The sequence below is a fragment of the Plectropomus leopardus genome, chromosome 7 (genome assembly GCF_008729295.1).
Source record: "Plectropomus leopardus isolate mb chromosome 7, YSFRI_Pleo_2.0, whole genome shotgun sequence".
NCBI classification, from domain to species: domain Eukaryota; kingdom Metazoa; phylum Chordata; class Actinopteri; order Perciformes; family Serranidae; genus Plectropomus; species Plectropomus leopardus.
Genome location: NC_056469.1, coordinates 9,009,786 through 9,035,200, shown reverse-complemented (window position 1 = coordinate 9,035,200; position 25,415 = coordinate 9,009,786). Strand labels below are relative to the sequence as shown.

General features: G+C 39.2%; 1 protein-coding gene across 1 annotated transcript; it reads right to left on the bottom strand.

The window, feature by feature from the left end:
* Nucleotides 1–10,784: 10,784 nt before the first annotated feature.
* On the bottom strand, nt 10,785–25,084 carry macf1b (microtubule actin crosslinking factor 1b). Its single transcript, XM_042489515.1, has 32 exons — nt 24,869–25,084; nt 22,877–22,996; nt 22,587–22,694; nt 22,255–22,473; nt 21,781–21,984; nt 21,446–21,677; nt 21,079–21,305; nt 20,858–20,980; nt 20,670–20,771; nt 20,123–20,224; nt 19,798–19,962; nt 19,500–19,655; nt 18,966–19,163; nt 18,356–18,481; nt 18,057–18,227; nt 17,816–17,971; nt 17,497–17,703; nt 17,252–17,371; nt 16,997–17,166; nt 16,149–16,308; nt 15,700–15,894; nt 15,422–15,547; nt 14,911–15,054; nt 14,497–14,685; nt 13,291–13,405; nt 12,978–13,144; nt 12,673–12,835; nt 12,270–12,424; nt 12,087–12,165; nt 11,747–11,896; nt 10,985–11,130; nt 10,785–10,799 (listed from the first exon to the last, which is right to left on the bottom strand). The coding sequence occupies exons 1-32, from the start codon at nt 25,082–25,084 to the stop codon at nt 10,785–10,787; spliced, it is 4,926 nt and encodes a 1,641-aa protein (XP_042345449.1).
* Between the last annotated feature and the right edge of the window lie 331 nt (nt 25,085–25,415).

Below are 25,415 nucleotides of genomic sequence, written 5' to 3'. Positions count from 1 at the left end.
GTTGAAAAAATGACCAAAAACGCCATTCTATAGTATGTCAAAAAATTTCACATTTTGACATGTCATTTAAAATGGCTAAAAACGACATATGATAGCTTGTACAGATGTGTAAAAGTAAACAAAGTGCAAAAAATGTCATAATAGACCAAAAAGTAATGATTTAGCATGTTGATGAAATTACAAAAAACACCATGCTATAGTATTAAACATATGTCAAATTTTGACATGTCATAAAAATGATAAGAAAAAACATACGATAGCTTGTAGAGATGCATTGTAGTATACAATGTGGAAAACAAGTGAAAAAAAAGGCATAGAACATCGTAATTTAGCATGTTAAAAAAAAATTACCAAAAGTTCCATTTTATAGTATGTCAAAAAATTTCAAATTTTGACACTTCATTAAAATGGCTAAAAATGACATATTATGGCTTATAGAGATGCGTTGTGGTATACAAAGTGCAAAAGAGGCCAAAATAGACCAAAAAAGTAAAGCAATACTATAGTGTGGCAAAAATGTCAAAAACTGACATGTCCAAGAAACAACAGAAAACATCTCAAATCAGCATGAAATAGCATGCTGAGAACACCATAGCATTAAAACGTGCAAAAATGGCCAGAAACATCATAATACATCATGTCGAACGAAATGACCAAAAAAGCAAGACTATAGTGTAGCAAAAACGTCAAAAAATGACATGTCTCAAAAACAGTTTTAAACACCTCAAAACAGCAGAAAATAACCTGCTGGGACATGCCATAGCAAGGCACATGCCATAGCCAAGGCAAGTATGGCAAAAATGTCAAAAAATGACAGGACCCAAAAACAGATTAAAAAACTTTTAAAACGTGCAAAAATATCCAAAAACACCATAATATAGCATGTTGAAAAAAATGACCAAAAAAGCAAGGCTATAGTATGGCAAAAATGTCAAAAAATGACATGTCCCGAAAACAGTTTTAAACACCTCAAAACAGCAGAAAATAGCGTGCTGAGAAATGCCATAGCATTAAAACGTGCAAAAATATCCAAAAACATCATAATATAGCATGTCGAACAAAATGACCAAAAAAGCAAGGCTATAGTATGGCAAAAATGTCAAAAAAAATGACATGTCCCAAAAACAGTTTTTAAAACACCTCAAAACAGCATAAAATAGCGTGCTGAGAACACCATAGCATTAAAACGTGCAAAAATGGCCAAAAAACACCATAATATATGCATGTCGAAAAAATGACCAAAAAAGCAAGGCTATAGTATGGCAAAAATGTCAAAAAATGACATGTCCCAAAAAAACAGCTTTAAAAACACCTCAAAACAGCAGAAAAATAGCGTGCTGAGAAATGCCATAGCATTAAAACGTGCAAAAATGGCCAAAAAACACCATAATATAGCATGTCGAAAAAATGACCAAAAAAGCAAGGCTATAGTATGGCAAAAATGTCAAAAAATGACATGTCCCAAAAACAGCTTTAAAACACCTCAAAACAGCATAAAATAGCGTGCTGAGACACGCCATAGCATTAAAACGTGCAAAAATGGCCAAAAACACCATAATATAGCATGTCGAAAAAAAATGACCAAAAAAAGCAAGGCTATAGTATGGCAAAAATGTCAAAAAATGACATGTCCCAAAAACAGTTTTAAAACACCTCAAAACAGCATAAAATAGCGTGCTGAGAACATGCCATAGCATTAAAACGTGCAAAAAAATGGCCAAAAACACCATAATATAGCATGTCGAAAAAAATGACCAAAAAAGCAAGGCTATAGTATGGCAAAAATGTCAAAAAATGACATGTCCCAAAAACAGTTTTTAAACACCTCAAAACAGCAGAAAATAGCGTGCTGAGAAATGCCATAGCATTGAAAAACGTGCAAAAATGGCCAAAAACACCATAAAATAGCATGTCGAAAAAATGACCAAAAAAGCAAGGCTATAGTATGGCAAAAATGTCAAAAAATGACATGTCCCAAAAACAGTTTTAAAACACCTCAAAACAGCATAAAATAGCGTGCTGAGAAATGCCATAGCATTAAAACGTGCAAAAATGGCCAAAAACACCATAATATAGCATGTCGAAAAAATGACCAAAAAAGCAAGGCTATAGTATGGCAAAAATGTCAAAAAATGACATGTCCCAAAAAACAGTTTTAAAAACACCTCAAAACAGCATAAAATAGCGTGCTGAGAAATGCCATAGCATTGAAACCTGCAAAAATGGCCAAAAAACACCATAATATAAATAGCATGTTGAAAAAATGACCAAAAAAAGCAAGGCTATAGTATGGCAAAAATGTCAAAAAATGACATGTCCCAAAAACAGTTTTTAAACACCTCAAAACAGCAGAAAATAGCGTGCTGAGAAATGCCATAGCATTGAAAATGTGCAAAAAATGGCCAAAAACACTATGAAATAGCAGTGTCGAAAAAATGACCAAAAAAGCAAGGCTATAGTATGGCAAAAATCTCAAAAAATGACATGTCCCAAAAACAGCTGAAAACACCTCAAAACAGCAGAAAAATAGCGTGCTGAGAAATGCCATAGCATTGAAACGTGCAAAAATGGCCAAAAACTCTATAAATAGAGTGTCGAAAAAATGACCAAAAAAGCAAGGCTATAGTATGACAAAAATGTCAAAAATAACAAAAAAATGACCAAAAAAGCAAGGCTCTAGTATGACAAAAATTTCATAAAATGACTTTCCCAAAAACAATTTTAAAACACCTTAAAACAGCTTAAAATAACCCGCTGGGACACACCATAGCATTAAAACGTGCAGAAATATCAAAAAACACCATAATATAGCATGTCGAAAAAAATGACCAAAAAAGCAAGGCAAAAATCTCCAAAAAAAACATGCCCCCAAAACAGCATATCATCAAAAAAAATTTATTTAAAACGTTATATCATACCATATCGTAAAAAATCTGGTCAAAACACCATAGTATCGCATGTTGTCAAAAATTTGACCAAAATGACATTGTAAAGTATGTTTCCATAAATGTGTTTAAAATGTCACTGTACAGTATGTAGTAAAAAAAAAATGTGATCAAAATGCCATAGTTTAGTATGTCGACAAACATTTGATCAAAACATCATTGTATGGTATGTCGTCAAAAAATGTTAAAAATCATAGTGTAGAATGTTGTAAAATGTTGGTCAAATCAGTTCTGTTATGGGACTACCTCTGTGTAAAATTCAGCTCCTGCTAAAAAAAACTTTAATAAAAAGAAAGTAGAAAAAGGGAGCTAAAGGAAGGCACTCTTTTTCTAACAAAAAGCTTTATTATAAAGGTAAGTTAATGAAGGAACAGAATTAAATAAAGGCAACATGTTTCCACCAACAAAGGGCCTTCATCAGGGCTCGCACAAGAAAGAAGCACCACATCTCTATCTAACCTAAGCTGTAATTAGACAGATGAATACCAGCTGGTGGAGGAGCATGCTCAGGCAAAAGGAGACCAATTAGCAGGTGCTGGGCTACTCGCCCATCTGCGACATGCCAAACAGCATGGAGAAAAAATAATTTATAATGCTTTCTTCAGTGTTTTTACTGGTTTCAGACACTGGGTCCTATAAACCTATGAATCATTTTATAAAGCTGCTTTAAATTCTCACAGATTCTACTGCATTTTGTCACTTTAGAGGAATACTTACTTCAACATACACTCACCGGCCACTTTATTAGGTACACCTTGCTAGTACTGGGTTGGACCCCCTTTTGCCCTCAGAACTGCCTTAATTCTTCGTGGCATAGATTCAACAAGGTACTGGAAACAGTCCTCAGAGAGTTTGGTCCATATTGACATGATAGCATCACGCAGTTGCTGCAGATTTGTCGGCTGCACACCACATCCCAAAGGTGCTCTATTGGATTGAAATCTGGTGACTGTGGAGGCCATTTGAGTACAGTGAACTCATTGTCATGTTCAAGAAACCAGTCTGAGATGATTCGAGCTTTATGACATGGCGTGTTATCCTGCGGGAAGTAGCCATCAGAAGATGGGTACACTGTGGTCATAAAGGGATGGACATGGTCAGCAACAATACTCAGGTAGGCTGTGGTGTTGCAACGATACTCAATTGGTACTAAGGGGCCCAAAGTGTGCCAAGAAAATAACCCCCACACCATTACACCACCACCACCAGCCTGAACCGTTGATACAAGGCAGGATGGATCCATGCTTTCATGTTGTTGACGCCAAATTCTGACCCTACCATCTGAATGTCGCAGCAGAAATCGAGACTCATCAGACCGGGCAACGTTTTTCCAATCTTGTATTGTCCAATTTTGGTGAGCCTGTGCGAATTGTAGCCTCAGTTTCCTGTTCTTAGCTGACAGGAGTGGCACCCGGTGTGGTCTTCTGCTGCTGTAGCCCATCTGCCTCAAGGTTCGACGTGTTGTGCGTTCAGAGATGCTCTTCTGCATACCTCGGTTGTAACGAGTGGTTATTTGAGTTACTGTTGCCTTTCTATCAGCTCGAACCAGTCTGGCCATTCTCCTCTGAACTCTCTGAAATAACATTAGGAATTGATTGCTTATTTTCATTGGTACAAATGCAGTTGCTGTTATTTTTAAAATACATTTTTTGGATTTGCAGTTTGACAGCAAAACCTCAAAATGTATGAAAACAAACTCTTTAAAAGTGTGTTTGTTGTGTTTTTCCATCTTGTATCTGAATGTACCTATGAAATAATTCTCTCAAAAAAGAAAGTATGTTGTTTTTCTTTTAATTTGTTACCCATTCGTATGCCTATTATATTCACCATGATGTGCATAACATACAATAAAAAAGTATATGTGTTACTGGCCGTAGTATGCTGCCGCCCAATCAGAAAGTCAGCGAGAATAAAATACTACAATGTGTGAGAACACCAAAGGCTGGTCAGTTCATATAATATCAGCTGATTGGATAACCGATTTTCTCTGCTACTCTCAAAATTTTTATTCCACTTCATCGTAAGTGTGTGTGTTTTTGAGCAAGAGACACTGACGTCCAGTCACAGGACAGAATTATTTTGATAACACCTCAGGACTGCGCTGGGCACTCCTGCAGCCTGGAGTCATGGTGAATATTTGTGTAGAAGTATAATAATCTGCTTTCTTTCTCAAAACTGCTGGGCTCTGTGTTAAAAACAAATATGTCTGTGTTTTTGGTACTGCTTGTACAGTGCAAGTGAGTCTGAAAGATTCACTTGTTAGATATCAACAGGAGGGCAGCTTGAGCTGGGGATCCACAGATTGAATTTATGCCACTGAGAATTTACCATTAAATAAAAAAAACAAACACAAGACTAAGCTCACCTGACCTTTGTCCTTACTCTGTTATGATGGCCGCATTGTTTTAACTTAATAATATAATGTGACAGATTCATGTTTGTAGTATGCTACATAGTATTTGATTGTAACAGGATGTGTATAAAGGTAGGTGAAGAAAAATGTTGTGACAAAAAAAATGTGTGTCTATATATATATATAGATATATATATATATATATATATATATATATACACACAGTATATATTCCCCCCTTTACCTTTGGATGGTTTCTTCCTTCAAACTCAGTCCTCTACCAGAGGCCTGGGAGCTCAGGGCTCCTGCGCAGTATTTTTAGTTGTTCCTAGGACTGCACACTTCTGGACTGAGATTGAGATTTCAGATGTTGTTCCTCCACCACTCTCTCTTTAGAGTTTCCCAGTTTGGGGGTTAAAGCCCCTAGTGTTCCGATCGCCACTGCTGTCTACACCTTTCACACCTCCTCTAACTCCTCTTTTAGCCCTTGGTATTCCTCGAGCTTCTCATGTTCCTTCTTCCTCATAATATCTGGGATTACTCTATCTGTCGCTACTGCCTTCTTCTGCTCTTTATGAACCACTACGATGTCTGGTTGGTCCAGATTTTCAGTCTGGATCTTGAAGTCCCAAAGGATCTTAGTCCTGCCATTCTCCACCACTCTCTCTTTAGAGTTATTTCCATCCACGCTACCTGCCTCCTTTCATCTGCTGTCTATGTATTCTTCTTGTCATCCTCCTCTCATCATTCTATTTATCATAATGTTCTCTTACGTCCATATTATTTTCCTTCTTCCCTTCATTGTGTCTTTACAAGGCTGCAGTCTGACTGAGCTCTGTAGTACAAGGGAATGACCTGCACCTCCTCTGCAGCACTTGTGTCCCCAGCATCCCTCTGAGAAGATGGGTGGAGGAACACGGGTCGCAAAGGGGAAGGTGTTTTCCATTTGGAGCTTGGGAGTTGTAACCAATACTCAGCACAGATCTTCCTGTACACGATGCCAGCCACTTGGTCATAGCGCTCCATGTACTCTGTGCCTACCTGCATCTTACACCCTGCTGTTATGTGCTGGACTGTCTCAGGGGCATCTTTGCACAGCCTGCACCTGTTTTGCCTGCAGTTTGCCTGGCAAATCCTGCCACGATCAGTGCCTCTGTGCTGTCCTTTAGACCAGTCTTTTCCAGCCATTGGTAGGATTTCTCCAGGTCATCCACTTTTTCTATCTGTCTCCTCCTCCTCTTCCTCACCATTATCATCACTGGGCTTCTGCTGCCTGAGACACTCACTTAGCAAGTGATGGCTTGGGGCAGTCTTTCTGATGTACTCCTGGATTTTAGCTGTTTCATCCTGGAAAGTGGCTCTGATGCCCACTAGCCCTTGGCCGTCCTGCTTTCACTTAGTAAACAGTCTCAGGGTGTTGAACTTGGGGTGAAACCCACCATGTATTGTGAGGAGTTTTCATGTGGCCTCTCTCTCTTTCTTTAGTCAGGTTATTATACCAGCTGATGACTGGCAGTGCGCATGTGTCGATGGCTTTGACCTTGTTTCTCCCATTCAGCTGACTTTTCAGGACTTGCCTTAATCTGTGAAGGTATCTGGTTGTGGCTGACTTCCTTGCAGCCTCATAATGGTTCCCATTTGCCTGCGGGATTCCAAGGTATTTGTAATTGTCCGGTGCATCTGCTATGTTGCCTTCTGGTAGTTCAACCCCTTCAGTTGTGACCATCCTGCCTCGGTACCATGTGCCTGCACTTATCTAGCGTGAATGAATAGTATAGCATGTCGAAAAATGAATTGCTATAGATCCTGGTGATGTGGATCAGCGAGTCAACGTCATGCTTATTCTTAGCGTACAGCTTGATGTCATCCATGTAGAAGAGGTGGCAGATGGTTGCTCCACTTGGGAACCAGTAGCCTTGGCCACTTTAATTGATGATCTGGCTGAGGGGGTTCAGACCTATGCAGAACAGCAGCAGGGACAGAGTATCTCCTCGGTATATGCTGCACCAAATGGTAACTTGTCTGCAGGAAGCCTATTAGTCAGATCATTTGACCTTCGTCTTTGATTCTGGCAAAACAGCACATGAATTCAGCACCACATAATAATTTTGTAACGACTATGACAAATATATAAAGTTTTTTTACAAAAAGATTTATTCTTTATACAAGTGGACGTAGAATTATTAGTGACATTCCTCTACAGTTTCCCTAAATTAGACATTAGAGTGAGTGCTGGGTATAGAAACATTTACAGTACAGAAAGATTAGGGTGCATAGTAATAGAAGTGAAATCTGGCTATTGACTTTTTACAGTACAGTAAAATTTCAACCTCCACCAACATCAACATATTGAGGCTGAGAGGAAAAGGTACGTGTAAAAACATTTCTGACTTTTAAAAAATCTTTTTGATAACTGCATAGACCAAATGCAATTAGGTACATAAGCTACTGTCTTCAACCACAGGTAGATCAAGTACAAACGTTCACATACAAATACAGTGACCTTGAACTGTTGATAACACATTGTAGAGTATTAAAGGGTAACTTCAGTATTTTTCAGTCAGGACCCTATTTTCAAACATTTTTGTGTCAAAGTGACTTATTGGAACAATCATTTTAAAAATTGGTCTAGTATCGAAAGAAAGCCCAATAAAACTACTGGGGGCATTTTCTGTCATCATTTTACAACCACTTAATTGGGTTTTGCCACTGAGAGGCTTATTTTCAGTGTCTGACAACGTTATGCAGAGGACCCTGCACAGCTTTTTGTTAAAGAGTAAGAGCCTTATTGTTTAACTGGAAACAGCCTGAAAATTGTTGTTTGGCGATGGCGATTTCACGGTTGTTTCTGCTTAAAAAAAAGGATCTCACTCTTTAACAAGGTATATCTCTGTACGGATCCTCTCATAATGTTGTCAAACACATGAGATAACAAATTGAGCCTGTCATTGGCAAAAACAAACTCTTCATTGAGCGTAAATTGACGATGCACACATGCCCCAAGTAGTTACATTGAAGCCTGTTTCTTGACTTCCAGCTGCAGTGCGCTGTCACTGAAGGTAGTTCTCATCATGCTGATGTTTGTTAAGTGTTTGTTTTTACGATAAGTTTGGTTTTAATGAGTTATGAAATTAAACAAAAGGGGGCTTTTCTACCATAATATGTAAGCCAATTCATGCACTTACATTCAGTGTAGCTGCTCACAATTGGTGGGACAGGTGTTTCAGCGGGAACTCCCCCACTGCATATTTTGCCTTAGAAGCAATGACATCACCCTTGCAAGATGGCAATGCCCATATCTCTGATATTTTAACCTCACGTCAGCATAATGGGAGCAAGGGGGGGCGTGTCGTCCATCTTTATATACAGTCCATGTTCCCACGAGTCACTTATATACAAAATCATGGTAAAAAAGGGTCCAGGTTGAAAAATACTAAAGTAACCCATTACCTATAATAGAGGCAGAGTGAAAGCCAGGCACAGTGCAATACTGAACAGCCTCTGCAGTACTGATGGTGGATCTACAGTTCTCTCTTAGGAAAATGTATTTCAACTTTTTTTATTTTTGCAGAAAAGATGCATATTGGTATCTGAAAGATCATCAGTAAACCTTGGAGGAAGCAGATGTAGTGTTTTACATGTTTCTTTAACTCCTCTAAAAATAGAGTAATACAATAAAATAAAAAAAGACATTTGCGAGAATTTCAAAATGTACTAGAGATCAGAGGAAAAAACATCAAGACAAAAATACAGAAAATCAAAATTGTACTGCTTTTGGTAAAAGAGGCTAGAAAGGGGAAAACAAGCAAATCAATGAAAGGACTACATTGTTCAACCACATATTACCTCCAGTGCATTTGCATGAAATATTAATTCTCTTACTCATAGCAACTGCCAAATTTCCCACTTAGCAAAACAACCTATCTACAGTAGTTGGTGACAGAAAAGTGCATTTTTTTATGACAACAATGTGCTAAACAAAACTTTCACAGGAAGTACACTGTTAAAAAGAAAACAACACATCTACATTTTCACAGTAATGTTCCATTAAAATACATACATCCAAAGGCAAAACCAATCCTGAGAAAATAATCTCTACAAATCAACAATGACCTGTCAGTGCATTGTTCATCACACAATCTCCACTGTTTAAAACATCCTTACATTAAAGAACAATAAAAATGCCACCATTTGAAAACATGCTGACAAAAAAAAGCTAAAAGACAAAAACTGTGTGGCCCTGCCAACAATGTCATCTTCATGTAATGAAATAAAATAATATCACAAAATTGAAGGACAGCATACTGTACCCTTCACATACTTATGGTTTTGGTTTATATTTCTTTTTTGGATGCTAGTTGGGGCAGTCAGACAGTACAACACCTTTACACACCATGTACAGATGTGTCCTTGCTGTATGTCACTTTTAAAACACATTACCACCCATGATAGAGAATTAAATTACTGTCTGACTTTGCTCATCTTTAAAACCAAAAAAGAAAACAAGCTGGAAACAAAACTAAGTCTGATTTAAGCAAGGCTCTGGCTATCATGCAAAAAGCATCCATGCAGAACTTTTCAATTTCTACTCTCTACGCAATCAGATACTTCTGTATGAAATGTAACAATGGACAAACAAATCTTTGTCTTGCATCTGGACTGGCCTCCTCCTTGTCCACACAGAGCACATGATCTCTACACAGCTTTCTCAAACTCAAAGACCCATCACCTCTGGTAACCTTCTCTGCAATCCTCTTTTAATGTCTGCTTTTCAGATGTGACTGATGCATTGTTTTGTTTTGTTTTTTTTTTTTTTTGGACCCGCTATCACGGTACTTCTTCTTATCGCGTTGTTTCGAGGGCCCCAAGGCTGTGTTTGGGTTCAGCACTGCAGCATACGCATGGTTCTCAGAGGCTGAGGTAATCATGTGGGTAACCTTTCAGCTTCGTCTAAACAGTGCACAAGAATGAAAACAGAAAGGACGGGGGTAAACTCACCAGCTCAAGTTCTTTTCATGTCTGTGTATCCAGTGAGACTTGTACTTCTGCAGGGTGCATGACAAAATCCTTATTAAGTGATTAACTGACCTGATGGTGAGGGAGAATTGTCCTCTCCTGTTGTGGCAAACTGCAGATCAGAGCCCAAAGCAGCGATGGAGCTCCTGGGACGAATGCAGCGGTCACCTGAGAAACTTCTGCGGAGTAATGCCTAAAGCAAGACATGATTGACTAATTAGACTAAGATGTCTTGATGTTAAAATGTCTTAAAATGCTTATATAAAGTTCCTTCATGTAGTATTTCATATTCCTCGAAATCACAATAAAAGAACTCAGTTTAAAAGAGATTCCTACTGTCCATATGCTTTCGGATAGGATATGATTCTGCATTTTTAGTAATTAAGCTAACAAGAAATTAAAACTTTGCAGGCAGAAGAGTGGAACCAGAAAAGGTGTCTTAACTGTAAATTAGAAGCTGTATACTTATTTCAAAATATTGTTAACTAAAAAGGAAACACAAATGTAAATGCAGCACATATGGCAGTAAAGGCTGCAAATCTTATGTGAAGTATACATGAAAAGTATACGTAAGTAACAAAGTCTCAAAACAATTGTGGTCATGATATATTGCTATTAAAATACCACATGTAGCACTGAGATAAATAACAGGATATAGCTTGTGTCTTGCCTTGCGTGTCATGGGGCTGGTGGGGGCGGAGGCACTGCTGTAGAGGCTGAGGCTTGAGTTGGACCTGCTGACGGTCAAACCCTTAGAAGTGCTTCCTGCAGGAGACAAGTACTTCTCCTTGATCTTCAGGTTGGTCCTGCCTTTCACTGGTGGGGACACAGCAGGGGAATTTAAAAGACTACTGTAAAAAAATGTTTTAATTTATAGCAGCCACTCCTCCTATAATAAGAAGCAGACACTTCATACATACACAACTGAAATGAAACTGTCAATATAAATCAAAATAAATAATATATGTATATAAATGGAAGAAAATACTCAGAAAAATGAAAAAAAAAAAAATCAAAACTTGACCAGAAACAGATATTCAGTGGAATACACAGTGAGATGTTTGGGTAGTTTTTAAAGATGAAGATATGCTTAATCATTTAAAAATGCCTAATGTACACAAACAATATCCGACAATGGCTATTGTCAGATATTGTACTATACTGTAGAATAGCATATACTATACTGTAGAATAGCATGGCACTAAAGTAATAATAGAACCTGAAAAAAACTAACATCAGAATAACATCAGATACTAATAATTTGTTTAGGTTATCATCTGTTGTATGCATGGATCCAAGCAGTGTGCATCATTTTAAGTCATACCAGGTGCTAAAAACTTGATTTTACATAAATAAATACATTCATTAAATAGATGTTAAAATATAATAGCTTGTCTTAATAAGAAAATGCAGTTAAGAACAGTGTGCTGACCTCTGCATGGGTCATTCTTCACCAGGAACTCATCTAGAGCTGTCCAGCCTCCTCCCACCCTGACCATCAACGTGCTGCGCAAGATCCGAACCATCCGCAGCTGTTGGGAATCTCCAAACTGCACACACAAAACATATTGTAAGTTATAGTCTCTGATGCACTTGTTGCTGTAGCATTGTCACACTGCATTTCAGAAATCACAGATGTTTCTGTAAGTCCTGGTCTTTACAGTAACCCAGACAATGTAACCAATATCACCTCCTACGAAGGCTATTGGAAATCAGAGGTCCAAATGTATTAGCTGCTTGAATATGTTTTAATCATTTTATTTACAAATGACTCACCCTGTATCTGTTGGCACTTATTTGCTCCACTTGGAACCTCTTGGGACAGTTACACTGTGAAACCTGCCGACTCACCTACACAAAATGTCTCAGTAAGTATAACAATACGTGCCACAATAGATAAACCACTCTAATAAATCTAATGAAGCTTTTTTGCTTTTTTTGTGGACTGTTCATACCTCTTCATTGATTTGGTCTGCATCAAGTGTTCTCCTGTAGGGATCTCTGCTGGGGTGAAGTGCACTTACAAACTCGTAGTAGTCAATGTAGCCGTCACTGTTCAAGTCGAAGATGTTTGCCACTGCATTCATTTCTAAAGAGTTGGTGGGAAATTCTACAGCAGAGAGGTGTGAAACCATGGAAATACAAATTGGTGTTGGCATAATCACATGGATATGGCACAGCATTCTTTGTTTAAAAAAGTAGATTTAGTAAACAGTGGATATATTGTCATAAACATCAACGGTACAGAAATTTGCCAATTGAAAAATTGTTAGTTCAGACATTGTATTTCTTTCTTTTGTATTTTATAACTTGAAATGAGCGATACATTATTTGAAACACTTAACAAGGGGGTCTTACTGGAGGCGAGGACATAATCGACAAACTCCTTCTGGCTGATGCGTCCATCCTGGTCCCGGTCGATACTGCGGAACACGTCTAAGATCCGTGACTTCAAATGACTAATCCACTGAATGTAGCGCTTTCGCCAAATATTGAAGTCAAAGTTTGCAAATTCTTCCATCTGTCCAGGAATACAAAAAATTTAAACATGTTGGTTGTTCTTTTTGGAGAAACTGAACTCAAAGAAATTTTTCCAATGGATTGACCATGTCTAATTGGACCACAACCTGTTAAAATGTGTACATTCTTAAAAGTACAATAACCTCTTTGAGTGTTTGCTGTTGTTGTTCCAAACGGGTTTGTCTCGCCACAGCCAGGAGCCAAAGTTTCTGCCACTCTTTGACCAGCTGACTGAGTTCTGGGGTCTGGGGGTCAAGGTGCTCCAGGGGAATTGGTACAACAGGCGGCAGCTTCAGAGTGCTCCTCCTCTCTAGATGGGAAACAGCAACATTGGAGTCTAAAATCAGCTCAGCTTTAACTCATTTCTGCTGTACAGATCAGCAGTCGTAATAATCACTAAGCTTTCAATGTTTATATAATGACTTGTTTCAGAAATGTTTTTTTATGGTGTCTTACTTGAGAGTGTTCGTTTGCTGGGGGAAACTTGCTGTTTAGAAATGCTCTTGTGCTTGCAGGATTTTGTGGCATGTTCAACCTCTGGGAACTTTTTATTCAATTCCTCCATGAATACCTGCAGAGAGGAATGATCAGTGATAACATGATACAGGAAAGATGCTTCTTACCCACAGGAGAGAAAAATTCAAAATGATATCTCTTCTTTGTTTAGCCTGTTTTTCCTCGACATAACTGAACTTAATATAACATTAATAAGATTTTGACCATTTCCTCATGCCTCTTTAATTCAGCCCCTAAGAAATAGCCTTAAATCTTAAAATGCTCTTTTCCCCCTCCTACAGCAGTAATCTTTATTTTAGGTAACAGTAAGATCCAATAGAAAACTTGACTGGCTTAAAAATGAGCCCGCACAATTTCAGAAATTTGTCTGAACATAAAGTCTGAACTTTGTGTATTTTATTGAGTTGAGAAACATCCGAGAAGCCTATGAGCACAGCAAAAGAACTCCTGCTGGGGGGGGGGGGGGTTCTGAGGGGTGACTGGGTAATGTTCTGTAAGTGGTCAATTCTGGTTAAACTGTAACCAGGGTAACCTAGATTTTAATGAAATTACAGTATTTCATAGAAATCAAACCTGTTTGATATGAGTGTGGATATTGTCCTCCAAAAATGTAAACAAATGAATGATTGTGATGGTAAGTCATCATGAGCATCATGAAAAACATAATCATTGCTCCAAAGCATTCCAAGTTGCTGTTTAATTTCCTCAGGGCACATATTTTTATTGTAACTGGGAGTAATTTCAGGGGCCATTTACTTCTTGCATGAAACATTTAGGTTCTGACAAAACCGGGTACCAGAATCTAATCTTTTGAATATGCAACCCCTTCTGTCACCTTGTAAAATGGCAATGTGCAAACCCTGTGAGAAGGGTGACGTCATGGCCGCACTTGGCACATGCATGTGGTGTTCTTCTGTGGTGTGTTATTACAAGGTTACACCACCAACTACTGGCCTGGCATGCATATAACAGTGTTTTCAATTGTTTTTGTGGATCTGTGGTATATGAGGATTGTTCTCACAATGTTATCATATGAACGTGGATTTCTTTAAGAAAGCAAAGGAGAGCCTTTTAAAAGGGCCGAGCTAAACATGGCCTCAGTAAGATGGTAAAGTAGGTAGCTCACAGAAAAGATAAACTTCGTACTGTGTGCTGCTCAATCAGTTCCTGGTTCTCCTCTGTGGTCTCAGGCAGCGGCTCTTGGTCTCTGAGGTTGAGGGCTTCCTCTGCTGAAGAGATCCAGTCTAGTAGCCTCTGGACTTCCTCTCTCTCTGCTTCCAGCGCTGCCAAGCTGGCCTGGATCTTCTGGCTCTGCTGCTGAGCCCAGGTCTGAACCTGATTCAAGGAGGATGGAGAAACTTACACTTGTTCCATTTAGATGCTCTCAAATGTCACTGCTTTACAATTCACCAAAAATCACCAAAGGTTTTGAAACAATGTCTGTCTTCAAAGAATTTTCAGTTACCTAACTAATAGCAACTAATAGTTCACTGAATAACTAGTTATTATCTTTAAGGGAAAATCTGCTATTGCTTTTCATGGAGGCATAAAGGCACTCACCTCTTCATATCGGGTCTTAGTGACACTGATCCAAGACTTTAGTGTAATTATGGAGTCTGGGTGACAGGAAGCCAGGATCTCCTCACCCAGACACTGGATGTTCTGTAACTCCACAGCCTGAGCTTGCAAGGCACCCATTGATTCCTTTAGAGGGAGAGAAAAATCATTATTCAGTGTTTTATTCAATGAAAAATAAATTCTCATCTAGTGTGAGACATTAGCTTAGCATTTAAATAGAATTTTACTCATTTCAAACACACTGGTTCCTTTTTTAGGGAGTATTAAACATTTTGTGGCAGCAAGTAATGAACCAATGGTAAGGGTATCCATCTGTCCTTGAGCAGGTTGAATGAGTTCAAGCATCAGAGTGTGTAAATATCCGCCCCGCTAAACTAACCATGATAATAGCGGATCCTTATCAGTTGTTTTGCAGCTGACCCTGACCCTTGACCTCCCCTGAAGCATAATGTATTTCCCTATAGGGAGTGTTAAAGTATCACGTTATACTGACCTGGTGTTGTTTGCGGAAAGCAAGCAAGCCCTCCTCGTCCTCCGGTATCACCCCATATTTCAGTATCCTTTCTGCCTCAGTGAGGCGTTCCATGAAGGAGTGGACAAGTCTGTCAAATTTTTCAGCCTGACCAGGAAAAAGAGCAAATTAAGATACTTGTAGGGGTTGGTTCTACATATCAACTTTTATTAAGTTCAGATCTATTTCCAGAACACAAACACGCTTGAGTCAGAATAAAAGCCCATTTACCGATCAGCTTTATTATTTGTGAGAAGTACCTGCTTAAGTGCAGCCTCCAGTCTGTCTTGCTTGCTGACAGACAGTTTGCACACTGCCTCCCAGCGGCCCTCCAGCTCATCCATCTGCTCCTGCAGCCAGTGAGCATCAGCTGTGCTGCTCCTGGTCAGATCCCTCACCGAGCGCTTCAGGGTCCTGATGCATCCGGCTCGCTTCCCTAACTCTTTTTGGAAGGCCTAAGAGAAAAAAAAAAAAAACATTTGTTAAGAAAATGCAATTTCATTAAAAGTCAAAATTGTGGAAATAGTGGTGCAAAATATTTCATGCAAAGACAGACACATGGCACCTTAAATCAAGAAAAAATTACCAAGTTCAGCTACTGGTAAAATCACTGAAAACCAGATTAGCATGAATCCTATGTTTAAGTTGTGGATATGAAATAACTGCAGTAGCTGTGAACTGTATTGTATTTATGCCAAAGGTGTTGTACCTTATGTTTGTCAATCAGGTTGTTGACCATGTCTTTGTCTCCACCAACAGGAACGTCCTCAGCTAGTTGCGGCTCCGCTCTGTACAGCCAGTCATTCAGTGCCTGGAGAGCATCTGTGAATCTACCTGAGAACAGCAGTGCTTCCTCCAGCTTGTGTTGTCTGAGCAAAGCAGACCACAATATTGAGTAAATGTTCAAGATGTATTTATTTTATTTCATATTTATTAGATTCTTAATTATTTCAATACTTAAAGGGACAGTTCACCTCAAAAGTAAAAATAAATATTTTTTCTCTTACCTCTTAGTAATATTCATAAATCTCAATTCTTTTGTTGCAGGTTGCAGAGTGTTGGTGATATTTACAATAGAGATGCATGCCTTCTCTCTAATATAATGAAGCTAAATGGCACTCAGCTTGTGATGCTCAAAGCACACACAAAATAAGCTTACTTAATTTTGTGATACAGTCGGCAGGTATAGTTTGGTAAATAAAAACAGTTCCTATATGAAACTGCTCTCAGCAAGGTGTGTGCATTATAAAGTTAAACAGGGTCATCATTTCTGAAGCGATACATTGCTGTTCATTTTTTTCAGTGTATTTTATTTGGCGCTTTGAGCACCACAAACAGACATTTAGTTTAGTTGCATTTTATTAGAGAGAAGACAGACAACCCTACGGCTTTTATGTTATGACTCAGCAACTAACACCAAACAATCTAGATTGATAAATAGCACTATTGGTAAAAGTAAGAGTAGGTATTTTTGATTTTGGGGTGAACAGTCCCTTTAAATATAGTCAATACTCTATTAATTAATGTGTCCCCATCAACCTTAATACAGTCCCATACCTCTCCATAGACTTGCCACTGATGGTGTCCCATGTGTCTTTGAGTTCAGCCAGTAGATTTTCCAGATGCTGTCTATCATGGCCGGTTTGAGCTCTTTCGTGAAGGCTGCGTCCACGCTTCAGTGTAGCTTCGTACATGGGCCTCTTTGACCTCAGCAGTTTCTGGAACTCCTAATTACAAAATAAGAGATCAGTGAGGGCATTTTTTAACATGTAGCATATAACCAAGTTGTGCTAATAGCAATGTCTACTGCACCTTCTGTTCAGTCAATTGTTGTTTAATCTCCTCATGGGACACAGCGATCTCTTTATGAGTGTCTAACGTCTGTTCTACCTCTGTCATCCAGTCCACCAGGAGGCGCCACGATTCATTGAACTGAAATATCAGAAATAAAGTCGATATAATACAAACTTTCCCTAAATGGTCACAGATTAAGTACATGTATTGTTTGGAAAAGATGGAGACAGTCCATTTATATTGAACTTGATATGGTGCTATACCTGTTTGGCGTTCTTTTTCACCTCCTCCAGCGTCCTGCCTCTCTCTGAGGCGCGCTGCTGTAGCTTTTTGTGGCGATCCTGGACGGTCATGATTAGGTTATGAATGATGTCACAGTCGTCCTTCCTGCTCAGTTCTATCAATCTCCGGGCCATGTTCTCCATTGTGGTCTTCTTCTCACCATAACCATTCACCTCATTCACCAATGTCTGTTTAAATAAAAAGCATTACATGAAGCAAAATGGAATACTTCCAAAAGAATATGTAACTCTGGGTGTGAAGCAGACATGGAAAGACTACAGGTTGTGTAAAAAAACCTACTCTGTGATCCTGCAGTTGAGTACAAACTTTGTCCAGAACAAAGCTGGGAGCAGGAAGAAGCCCGATGGATTCTTCACACTTGCTCATCTTGGTGAGAAGTTCCTGGACGTTACTGTGGAACTCCTTGGCTAGGCTCAGTCCTTCTGTAAGTCTAGCCTGTGGGAACAGCATGGCAATCAGATATAATCTTCTACAAAATTAATAATAAATGAACAAAACAACACATGAAGAGTTAAACAACCTTTCGCTCCTGGACTTTGCTGTAAACAGACACCCATTTTTGTTCCAAAATAGATAAGCTGTGCTCGGTGCTCGATCCCCGCACAACATTGCTGCTCTCCAGCATCCTGTGGATGGCGTTCTTCACATCTGTGTAGGCGTGGAGCTTTGACTCCATCTCAGTGCACAACTCCTTTGAAGGATGAGAAGAAGACAGATGATCAGATTTTAGAGAAGGAGATTTTTTTTTATTATACTGTGTAATATTTTTTCTTGTATATCAATTTATTTGCACAGTTAAAGGTCTGTTTCATGTTTTACCAAGTGTGCATTGAGCCTCTCACTGGCAGAGTCCGGCATGCCCCACATGGTTTTAGAAGACAGTCTAAGGTCAGTGTTCTCCAGCCACTGCAGGAGATCCTGAATCTCCATTGTAACATCTTGTACCTGCAGAGAACAACAACAGAATGAATGCATCTTCTCCAAAGGTGAATTGGTTGTCAGTTCAGCACAACCTTAGTAATGGCAAAAATTTCATCATTTAACATCAGCCTTTGCCTTTGTATTATAGTTCATTAAAGCATAGGTGGAACAATGGCTGCCAACTGACAAAATATTACTGTTAGAAAAATCCATTTTGATTTGTATATATGGTTTATATCATTTCCTCTTAAACTTTGCCTTCCTTTGTGACAATAAAATCCACCAGTTTAGATTTGGACTTTCTTCTTCACATTTTTATGTTAGCATATACAATCACCACAGGAGGGCGCCATTTTAAACTCATAATGAAAACGTATAGTATAGTACAGTATATAGGAAATTCTGCATCCTTATTTATAGGGAAACAATGCACTACATATACTATAAACTATTTTCTGTAGTACTGTGTGACTGTTACAAAATAACAGATTCATTTTTCTCTCTTCACCTGACTCAGTCTGTTCTCTAACTCCAGCTGCCTGCGTTCAGTCTCACAGCGGACAAACTCCCAGCTGTCATTGAGTTGCTCCAGCCGAGACTGCAGACCATGCGGGCTGTCCCCAGACCCGACCTCCAGCAGCCCCCTGCCTGCCTTGTTCAGGGATTCCATCGTGCGAACATGGGACATGACATCATTACGCAAGACCTTAAAGAAGGAAAATGCATAACAGGAAAAGTGTGATTTAAATGCATTATTTGGAGGCATCAGGTCTGAGGTGTTTTTTGCAGTTCAGACAAGTATGACTTTCTGATAATATATAAATTAATAGAAGTAATATGTTAGGTTCAGACACTGCTAGTCACCGTAGTAAACACTCTCAGGAGACAGAAGTCTGTTATCATTCAAGGCTGAGTGTTATCTGGTAGAAAAAGCCACAGCTCTATGATAAGGTTAAAGGATATACTGTTTTCCGAGACCTTTAAAGTTGGGAGCAGCTCTCTTTTGCTTAGTATATAATATTGCATTTAGGACAACACCAACCTTGTGTTTGGCCAGCTCTATCTCACAGGCCTGCAGGTCGATGCTGATTGGCTGGCTGCCCTGCAGTTGTTCAGCGGTCCTGGAAAGCCATGTGTGCAGCTCATCCAGTGTGTTCTGGAACTGACCCAGACCCAGCAGAGCACACTCCAGCTGATGCTGGTGGCAGGACGGGTAAAAGTTAAAAGTGAGCTGTCTGTTGTTGAATTAACATCACATTTTATTGGATAACATGCTGACTTTGTTCATATGGTGGGTTATTCTGCTATGTATATTACACAATGATATCTCATATTCTCACCTGTCTGTTGACAGTCTCTGACTCCAAGCTGTCCCAACGCTGCCTGAAGTCACACAGCGGCGAGACAGAGCCTGGACGCTCTGAGCCTGGAGACAGGCGGCACACAAAGCGATGGTTGAGACTTTCTATCTCTATTTTCTTCTGGTAAAGTTCTCGCTTAAATTCCTGAGAGAAAGAATAAAGACAGAATATTATATTATTGATTGTCCTAATTGATATGTTTTCTGTTATAATCAAATAAAATACACATTACCAAAAACACTGTCTCCGTCTAATATGAGTAAAATTTTGATCATTGCTGGTTATGGGTTCATGTCAGCCTCACCTTGAGATCACACAGCTGCTCTTTGACAGAGTCCAGGTCAGTTCCAACCATAAACTCCTCAGTAGACCTCAGCTCAGCAGACTTCAACCACTCAAAAAGACCCTTTTTGCAGAAAATTAACAGAATGTTAATTAAAGAACAATAAATAATGTGTTGCATATTCACTAAGCCCTCAGTTATTACCACATTGTGTGATTCTAACAATGAATAAATTATGTTCCCAACAGCCAAGCATGTATCCCTGTTGGCATATACAGTTGGATACATTCCAAATAGTTTTATTTTCATGCCATTAAACACATTTGTCTTTGGCAAAAGACCACACAGTCTGTCTGTCACTCAAAACTAAAGCTACAGAGACTAAGTGTCTGAACTCTGCAACAGAACAAAAGATTAGCTTTGTCTTTGGCAGGGTGCCATAACACCATAACACTGCTTGAGTCAGAGAAGGATGGCCAAAGTGTCCTATTTGATATGGTTGTGATACTGACTACAAAATACTTGTTAGTGCATGGGAATGCATACATACATACACACAGACACACACCTGCATAGTATCTTGATATTGTAGCGCCATCTGCAAGGACTCCTCCAGCTTTTTGTGACATTCGTTCCACAGTTTGCTCAAGTGGTTCCATGTGCAATAGAGCTTTAAGACAGCAAAAAGACACGGTTTTAATTTTGTCAACACAGCATCGTGAGTTGAAATTGATTTTATTTAAATGTATTTCTTACTTCATCCAGGCTCTTTGTGACATCTGGTTTGTCTGTATCCCCGCATGCTGACATCAGATCCATTCCCAAAACACCAAGGGTGTCCAGATCTCCCTGTAAACTGTCAATATCCTCCCTGAGGGTCTATAAATTGCAAAGATGAAACATTTTGTGTTGTATTTTTTGACAACAAACAACGTGGGTTTCTTATATGTGATTCCTTTTAGAGCCTCCAGACAAACCTGCATGGTTTCAAGGCTCTGGCGGATTGTTTCGGAATCTGTTCGACTAGCGTTGAGATCCAAAACTGCCTGTTGAGCATCACTGAGAGCAACCGTGACATCGCTGACATCGCTCCAGAACTTCAGGGCAAGATCCAAGAGCTTGAGCAGCCAGCTTTCCCTCTCCTGGGCCTGAGTGTGTGTCTCATCCCACAGCTGGGACAGGCTCGACACTCGCTCCTGGATTGCTAAGATCACAAGGATATAATAGGGATAATACTTAGAATCTGCCCTTTTCCCACAGCAGCACTGCTACTTGTAGCCCCATGTGTACCAGGACCACATCATATCTGTATACAAACAACAAAATTTCTAAGAAGATCATTACCTGTGCCAACAGATCCATCACCAGCTGCCTGCGTGTTAGCCAGCAGTTCATCTGCCTGTGTTTTGACACTGCCAAGGCCCAGCTCCAGCTTGGAGAGCTCAGCCAGCGTGTGTTTGTTGTCCTGCAGCTGCTCCTGGATCCTTGGGGTGAGGCCTTGAAGCGAGTTGGGAGTCTGTATGCGACTGCGCAGGCGGTCAAGACTCTCTCTGATAAGGGTCATCCTCTCATTCAGCTAGAGATACAAGAAAAGATACAATATGAAATTGAGTGTTCTGGTGCATTTGTGATATACTGTAAAGTGTAGGCCATTTTCTGCTCTATCCTATCATTCTTACCTGTGTGAATCGAGGCAACGATTCCTCTAGAAGATTAGCAGTCTCTCTGACTCTGTCTCTGATGGCTTTGTGCTGCTCCTCGGCCTCTGTTGCCTTTCGGCAGAACTCATCCCCCTGGATGGGGTTTAGTTCTGACAAGCGTTTTGCCAGCGAGCATAAGCGTGCAATTAAGGGTCTGTGTTCTGCTATAGACTCCCTCAGACCCTTAGCAGAGGAAAGATAAAAGAAGGGTTTAATAACAAGAACAGGCTTTTTTTGTTCAGAGAGAACCTGATTTGAGTTTAATCCCTAAAATGGATAGAGGAAGGTAAATTAAAACCTATCAGGAAGCAGATAATATTTAAGAACCGTACCTACACAGAACAGCTCATTCACCCAGAAGTATAAAAGGTTCTTTGTTAAACTGCACAAAAAGGTATGATAAAAAAGAGAAAAAAGCTGGCACAGTAATTTTGAGGGGCAGGTTTCTTGTACCTGTAAGAGGTCCTGTTGTTCCCGAAATGCCTCATAGCTAATTGAGCTCAGGGAGAGCTGGCCAATTAGGGTTTGGGTTTCTCCAAGCCAAGGCGAAACCTCAGCAAGGCCCTCCGAGAACTGGAGGAGAAGTGACTGAGTGTGCTCAAGCTGCAGGACCACGTGGGAATTGGTGGCTGAGGTGGTGTTGCATTGTTCCTGTAAGGCCTCTAGTGGGGTCTGCATGGAGACATGACAAGTAAAATAAAAACATTCAAAATACAAACACTTTAAAAGTGCATTTGTGTACATTATCAGTAAACTGGCTGCATGAAATGAAGGGTAGACAATACCTGCAAATTGCCTGTTTCTCCCTCATCACTGTATGTCAGCAAGATTTCAGCAATCTTCACCATCTTCTCAATGTTGAACCTGTGCTGGAGGATCTCCACTGCCAAAATCTGAGATCATATATATCGAATTTAAATCACTTACTGAACATCATTTAAATTAATTTCTTTTTTTTTATTTGAATCTTTATACTGTAGAAACTACAGATAACACACAAATAAGTAATGATTTTAATTCAGTGGGAAACAATTTTTTCATCAGTTACTAAGGTATATTTGTGAAATGTCCCAACCTTCTGCTCATAGAGTTGTTCTGCTATGAGCTCTGGATCCAGATGAATGGTTTTCAGCTTTTCAAGATTCAGAGCTGTGTCTTTAAACCAAGCCATCTCCTTCACCACAGCCTGTTCCAGCTGGTAAGAAAATACTGTTAGCATTGCACTGATTACTTCATATCATGATAACATAAAATTATACTAATATATATACATACATATAGACAACATCATAAAAGAGACATGATACTATTATTTCTGAAATCTAACACCACTTGGCAGCACATACTGGTAATGATATCATTCTGGGCTATACATAATTAGAATCAATAATAGCAGCAAATAATAAATAAGCAAATAATGTTATGGGTATACAAATGGGGGTTTCATGTTCATGTTCATGTTTTCATGTTCAAAGACAGTTCTTAAACATTATTGCATGAATGGACTTATAGAACTTTAGTCTGAACTTAAGTATAAGTTTGCATAAAAGCAGCAGTAACACACACAATAGCAAATTCATGAAAAAAAATATGAATAGAATACAAAAATTAAAGACCATCTGAAAATAATTGAAGAATTACATTTAAAAAGTTTAGTTAGGAAAAATATTTAAGATTAAAAGAATATATAAATATATCAGAGTCAGGGTAGATAGAAATATGAAACAAAAAAACACTAAACTAAAAGCAAAACAAAGCTTAAAAAATACTAAAAATAATATAAATTTAATATGTAATATAAGTTAAAAGTTGTTCTAGTACACATAAACCTGATGCAAAATAATGTATTTGCATTAGCCGGCCTAACATTAGGCCGATAAAACATTCAAAGCTGGAAAAGCATCCCTGTACTGACATCATTAATTACACCTGTGTTGGTAATCCTGGCTGATATCATGGCGATCTATTAAGTTGAATGAGAGATGGATGACCATAATATGCCCACATAGCTAAATGGATATGAAATAAATCTACTGGCCTGAGCTTGAGGTCACACTACATATGAGTATTTATTAAGACATGTAACTCTAATGTTAATTCCAGGGAGAAAAAAGTCATGTTAATGTTAACTTGCTAGCTTCACGAGCTAGCAAAAATCAATTGAACAACACACTACGTACCTGGCTATTGTAGCATTTAGCATGACTTTCATCTTGACTTTTCTACCAAAGCAAGTAGCTTTGGCTTGGCTAAATTGATGTGAACTGTTAAATGTATACTTGTAAACTGTTTAATGAACTGTGCAAAATAGTTTTGCACTTTTAACCATGTGGCTCAAGTAGTCCCTTTATGCTCTGTGCTTCTTTTCTTGTGTTGTATATTGCCCATATGAAGCACTTTGTAACCTGTGTCAGTTAAAGCATTTTATAAATTTTAATTACTTATATTACTTATTAAACATATCCTGAGGTGCTTTGCTAAGTTTAACTGCCTGGCTAAGTTCCATAGCTAGTTACCGAAGCTTTAATCTAGCAAACTAACATAAAAGTTAAAGCTAACGTTACTTTTCAAAATGTACAGCTACTAAAAGGTAGTTCAAGCTGCCACAAATGTGTGTGCTACTCAGAAATGTTACTCGAACAGAAAACAGCTACTTAAAGTCCGTGTAAAGTGATGATTTAAATGTGTTCTGAGTTTGTCACATCACAGAAAGATGTGTTATTAAACACCTGACCAAATTTGAATGACCAAATAATCACCAAGTATGTAAAGAAGGTCTCAAAATGAAAAAATGCACAGTATTCTCTGATCTGAAACGCTGAGGGCAAGTCCGCTGGAGGCCACGCCCAATCGCGGGACTACGCTAATGATGCTTCTCGTTTTTTATACTGCTGTATTTTCAGGGGCGGGGTTATGCTGAGAATAGCTCCAGTGTGTCATTGAGCTGTGGTTTTAGGCCCACCCAAAAAATCTTAAAACAGGAAAATGGGGACTCTTTGTTGTTAATAATTAGCAAAACTGCTAATGCATCTGAATGGTTCATGTCAGGCTTGTGTGGTAACATTACCCTCTGTCTCTCAGCTGCACACAGCACTGCATCTCCAGCATGTGTCTGCGCTCCTGCTGCCCCCAAGAGCTCCCTCTCGATGCGGCCCAGCCACAGGTGGAGGTCCTCCTGGCTGGAGGTGCAGCGACTGGAGGCCTCCAGGGCCTGCTCCAGCCTCTGCAGCACATCCAGACTGCTCAGACTCAGCACAGAGCAGCGGATACGCAGAGCATCCATCCTCTCCTGCACCTGCTGAGCTTCCTCCTCTGAAACAAAGGATGAAACAAAACATGAGAAATCTAGCTGATACAAAAGTGTACATTAAAAGCAAAAACACAAAACAGCTACTGCATACATCAACAAGTCGTCCAACAGGCGGGACAACATCGCTCAAAGAAAGCACATGCATTCACTGTGCTCTATGTGAGTCAGAAGAGATTTAAATGACGAAGATGAATCAGCCCATCTAATTTTAAGAGCTTCTGAAGGTTGTTCTACTGTTGTGGGGCATAATAATTAAAACCCAATTCCCTGATGTCAGTGCTAACAAAATGACTTTCGAAGACCA